The sequence below is a fragment of the Gadus macrocephalus genome, chromosome 1 (assembly GCF_031168955.1).
Source record: "Gadus macrocephalus chromosome 1, ASM3116895v1".
NCBI classification, from domain to species: Eukaryota; Metazoa; Chordata; class Actinopteri; order Gadiformes; family Gadidae; genus Gadus; species Gadus macrocephalus.
In genome coordinates, this window is record NC_082382.1 from 15,096,017 (window position 1) to 15,101,016 (window position 5,000).

Consider the following 5,000-nt stretch of genomic DNA (forward strand, 5'->3'; position numbering starts at 1 on the left):
TCAAAACACACATTTTTCACCTCTGATGTGTGTGTGTGTGTGTGTGTGTGTGTGTGTGTGTGTGTGTGTGTGTGTGTGTGTGTGTGTGTGTGTGTGTGTGTGTGTGTGTGTGTGTGTGTGTGTGTGTGTGTGTGTGTGTGTGTGTGTGTGTGTGTGTAGATGTGAAGGTGTGTGTGTGTGAGAGGTGCGGATGCGTTATTAAAGGGTTCATGTGTGGTGCATTCACTGATTCACTTCAAGGTCTTCTTAATTCTGCGCAGGTCTTCATGACTTGGAGCACCCTGATGTAGAGCTGGCCGACGAGTGGTGAGAGCCCTGTAACACTGTTTTTTCATTCTGACTGTGCACGTCCACACCTCTTGGCCCCCTCTAAACCATCTGAGGGACTCGATCCGGTGATCCCACAGCGTTAAACCCTCTCTCCCTGTTCACAAGGATGGCATTGTGGTATTTACTGCGCTCTCTTGTTAGTAAAGTAAAGTAACTGTGTGTGTGAGTCACTCCTTTTTCTGTCTCACCTTTCTCTCTCCCTCCTCTATTTTGTGTTTGTTGCATTATCTTAGCCTCTTACTGTCAGACACTTAATAATCTGAAATTCGCAAAATAGGTTTACATTAAAAAAAAAGTGACTCAATCAATTTAAATTCCAATTCATGGGTCAATCAAACGGGTTGCAAAGTTTTTAAGGTTGATTGGGTTGACGTCTTTTCTTCCTCCCTTCTCTGTTTAATCAGGACCTACTGTAACACAGACGAGTATCCTGAGCACCGCTACCTCTCCCAGATAGAAGCCATCAAACTGTACCTGAGTGGCCATGAGCCTCTGCTGCAATGTGAGTCTATACTGACCCCTGCCCACCACAAGCACATTTACATTCGTTATTTACATACACAAGAAGCACCTTAAAATAATCACTATAGGAACTTAATTTAAATAGAAAAATAGAAAACCACACAGAAATGTGTGTTTCATGAATACATTTGAATTTTTAATGTGTATAAATAATCCTATATTTTCCCTGGCCAGGCGACAAGGAGCTGATTCAGGAGGTCCTGTTTGACGCCGTGGTTACCGCTCCGTTAGAGGCCTACTGGACTAGCCTGGTGCTCAACAAGTCAGAGTAGGTCACCCACCCACCCCTCCCCGCCCACACCACCTGTACTACACTCCTCTGCTTCTTCTTCTGAGTTTTCACTAGTATCCTAGAATTACTAGTATTTTTGTACTAGTGAAATATAATAGAATTTAGTTAAAATATTGTGTACTTTCATTATTGTCAACCCTGTACTGTTGTACACTCTTCCTTGTTTAACACATAACATCTAGCCAGGTTAGAGATCACTGAGATCATTATCGTTCTACTGGTAATATCAGAGTTGTACTTATTGAGACTGTGTATGTCCTTCCCATGCAGGAACTCTGATAAGGGTGTGGAGATAGCCTATCTTGGCTCAAGGACTGGCCTCTCCAGGATCAACCTCTTTGTGGTGCCTGACGAACTCACCAACCAGTAAGTGTGTTTGTGTGTTTGTGTGTGTGTGTGTGTGCGCGTGTGTGTGTGTATGTGTGCACATGCCTGTGTGTGTGTGTGTGTGTGTGTGTGTGTGTGTGTGTGTGTGTGTGTGTGTGTGTGTGTGTGTGTGTGTGTGTGTGTGTGTGTGTGTGTGTGTGTGTGTGTGTGTGTGTGTGTGTGTGTGTGTGTGTGTGTGTGTGTCGGCCTATTCATGTGGGCGCATGAGTTTATGGTTGTGCCTTTTTGCATGAATGTGTGTGTGTGTGTGTGTACGAGCGGATTAACTTATACCATCGCTCATGTGGATGCAGACTTCATGTGTGTGTATCTCTACTGTTTTGTCGCTCATGCACCACTCCTCATTCCACCTCATCATGCCTCTCTGCCTCGGAGGAAGCCAGTGTGAGAACACTCAAACCAGAGTCTTATGCTAATTCCCTGTAATAGTCTGTAAATCATATTCCATCTTCATCTGGCTAGGTGCCGGGTGAGTGAGCATGCATTACAGCAGGCCTGTGACGGACAGCCAAGGCATTCTGGGTTGCAACCGTGTGAATGGAAGAAAACCTGGGCGGATGATAGTGGAATTATTATGTGTCTCAAAGCCATCAGCTTGTGCAGATGAAACTGTGAATGGTCCACCTCCTATGCACATGCTCCTGTTTCTCCCCAGTGTGTGTGAACATTTGTGTGTTTGTTTGCGTGTGGCTGTGTGTGGCTGTGTGTATGGGTGTGTGTGTGTGTGTGTGTGTGTGTGTGTGTGTGTGTGTATGTGTGTGTGTGTGTGTGTGTGTGTGTGTGTGGGGGGGGGGGGGGGGGTGTGTGTGTGTGAGAGAGAGAGAAACTGGGGTGTATAGGTGAATGTGCACAGGAATGGAAGAGCCTGACTTTATGTATGCTTGTATGGGTTTCGTTGGCAGTTGTTCCTTTTCAACATTCATGAAAGATTTTCTCTTCCCGTGTGTTTCCTGTCTGCTTCAAGAGACTTCCTGACTGCCGAGGACAAGGAGGGGGTGTTCAACGCTGACCACTTCCCCCTGTGGTACAAGAGAGCTGCAGAGCAGGTTCCGGGAACCTTTGTCTACTCTCTTCCGTTCAACTCTGGTGAGTGGACATCAACGTCTATTGACCGTGTTGTAAATTTAACTACTCGGTTTCGACGTGAAGGCGCTAAACCCCAAAGGCATATCCTTGAATGAACCGGTGCTCCATCCAGGATTTATTTTGGAGTCGAGGTCAGTCGCCAAATAATTAATCCATGATACGTACCCTCGAAACAAAATCCCAACAAGACGACTTCAAAGCTTTCCATCTGTGTTTTCTTGGCGTCGGTGCACATCTGACCAAAACCTTTATTTGTGCATGAGATGACTGTGATTAGCTGTGTTATGTCCGATACCGCATTGCATTCGAACTGACCGAGCTTGTTATGTATACTTCCTTTCATTGCTGAACATGCATTTCGTATGAAAAGTAAATCACGGGTCAATCTGTACTTTTCTCAGATCATCTCCCAACAGTAACACAATCTTGTCCGACCTCACATACCACACCAAGCAACACCGGATCCAGTGGTGTCTTCTGGGTCATAAAGACCAAACCTTCACACATGTACACACATGACTAACATTTGATGGGGTATTGCACTAAATTAGTTTCGAGTTTAGATTACATTTTAAGTGAAAATTTAATTTTATGGGAGCTGACAAATCTTTAAGAGGACTTGTATCCCCTGTAAGAATGGGTTTAACAACACCCATGGAACGGTTTTGTGGGCCGTTTCAAAGGCTCCACACAAGTACCATACTGTCGTTATTCTGCACTGCTATGAGGTTGATGTTGCCTGAGGGAATTATTCTAACTTGCTTGGAGATTGGCGCCACCCAGTGTCAAAAGGACTGTACATAAAGATAAGGGCCATCACAGACACACACACCCATGCACCAACGCACACACACACACACACGCTCATACACACACACACACACACACACACACACACACACACACACACACACACACACACACACACACACACACACACACACACACACGGGGGGGGGGGGGGGGGGGACGACGACGACGACTAATAGGAAGCTTAGAGTTTGTCAAATGTATTTTTATTTAACTTAGCTATATAACTTATAATTGCAGCTTTGGAAAAGGCCAACGTGCTGACATGTAGCTGGAAGACTTTCCTTCCGTCTCTTTTTGGTGTTTTCATTTTCTTTCTTTCTTCCTTTCTTTCTTACTTGGTTAAGGTCTGTTTTCCCTGCCATGAGCCCCCACCTCTCTCCTCTCTTCCTTATTAATTCTGGGCTGTGTTCTTGTGGACAGGGCTGATTGCTGTGGGTTGAAATAGGATATGTTAGCAAAAGGCTCAGCCCTTTCCAGAGTCACTTGGCCAGAACACACACACAGACAGAGCTCACACACACACACACACGCATGCATGCACACACAGACACAGACACACACACACACACACACACACACACACACACACACACACACACACACACACACACACACACACACACACACACACACACACACACACACACACACACACACACACATACACTCGCACACACAAATACGCACACATACACACCACAAGTACAAAAAAAAAGGAACGATGCAAATATATATTTGCATACATTCAACTCATCAACTCATGTACTCACTCACTCACTTCCAATGCAATCAGCCTCAGTCCTCGTTGTTTGAGCGTGTTGTTTGATCGAGGGCCGCCGTGGGTTTCAGCTAATATAAGTGCTCCGAGGCCCTCTTCTTTGGGCTCAGATGGTCTGTGGCAGCGAGCTAGCGTTGGGCCTTGGAACGCTCCTCTGTGGCTTCTCATGATCATTCTTCCCCTCTTCTCCAATCGCCCTGTGGCCACCTCAGAGCTAATACTGGGAATTGTGGTATAACTCATAAAGTCGTCTGTTTTCCCGGTGTGATGTCTGTGTCTGTTTCTGTGTGGTTGTGTGTGTGTGTGTGTGTGTGTGTGTGTGTGTGTGTGTGTGTGTGTGTGTGTCTGTGTGTCTGTGTGTGTGTGTGTGTGTGTGTGTGTGTGTGTGCGTGATGTGTCAACAGGATCAGAGAACAGGAGTGTGGTGTTGGCCAGCACTGCCATTCAACTCTTGGATGAGAGGAGGTCACCCATTGCAGCTGGTGAGTAAAAGCGAAGCAGGGGGGGGAACCATCTCCCTGGCCTATACCCAATAGTACCTACTTCTGTATACCCATCATAACTCATGTTACTGTTTATTTTTGCTCTTGCACGTGTACGTGTGTGTTCTGGAGGAAGGCGACCAGAGGCATGCGATTCAGGCTAACGGTTTCCTGCGTGCGTCACATAAATAGCCACGAGCTCGGCGAATGCCGACCGTGCGTTTGTCCCTGCCCTCCGACGCTTATTTATGGCAGGCTGCGGCCTGGGAGGATTCTGTTGTGGTGTGGCCTGGCTGGACACATGCACCCC

The 5,000-nt window shown here is 46.4% G+C and overlaps 1 protein-coding gene across 1 annotated transcript in view; it reads left to right on the plus strand.

Moving 5' to 3' along the window:
• Positions 1-5,000, plus strand: part of LOC132460449 (voltage-dependent calcium channel subunit alpha-2/delta-3-like) — an 87,075-nt gene that overhangs the window by 66,968 nt on the left and 15,107 nt on the right. The window contains exons 18-23 of the mRNA XM_060055337.1: positions 261-306; positions 735-832; positions 1,027-1,120; positions 1,415-1,510; positions 2,496-2,617; positions 4,613-4,690. Coding sequence (XP_059911320.1) covers positions 261-306; positions 735-832; positions 1,027-1,120; positions 1,415-1,510; positions 2,496-2,617; positions 4,613-4,690 — 534 coding nt within the window. The remainder of the gene's footprint in view (positions 1-260; positions 307-734; positions 833-1,026; positions 1,121-1,414; positions 1,511-2,495; positions 2,618-4,612; positions 4,691-5,000) is intronic.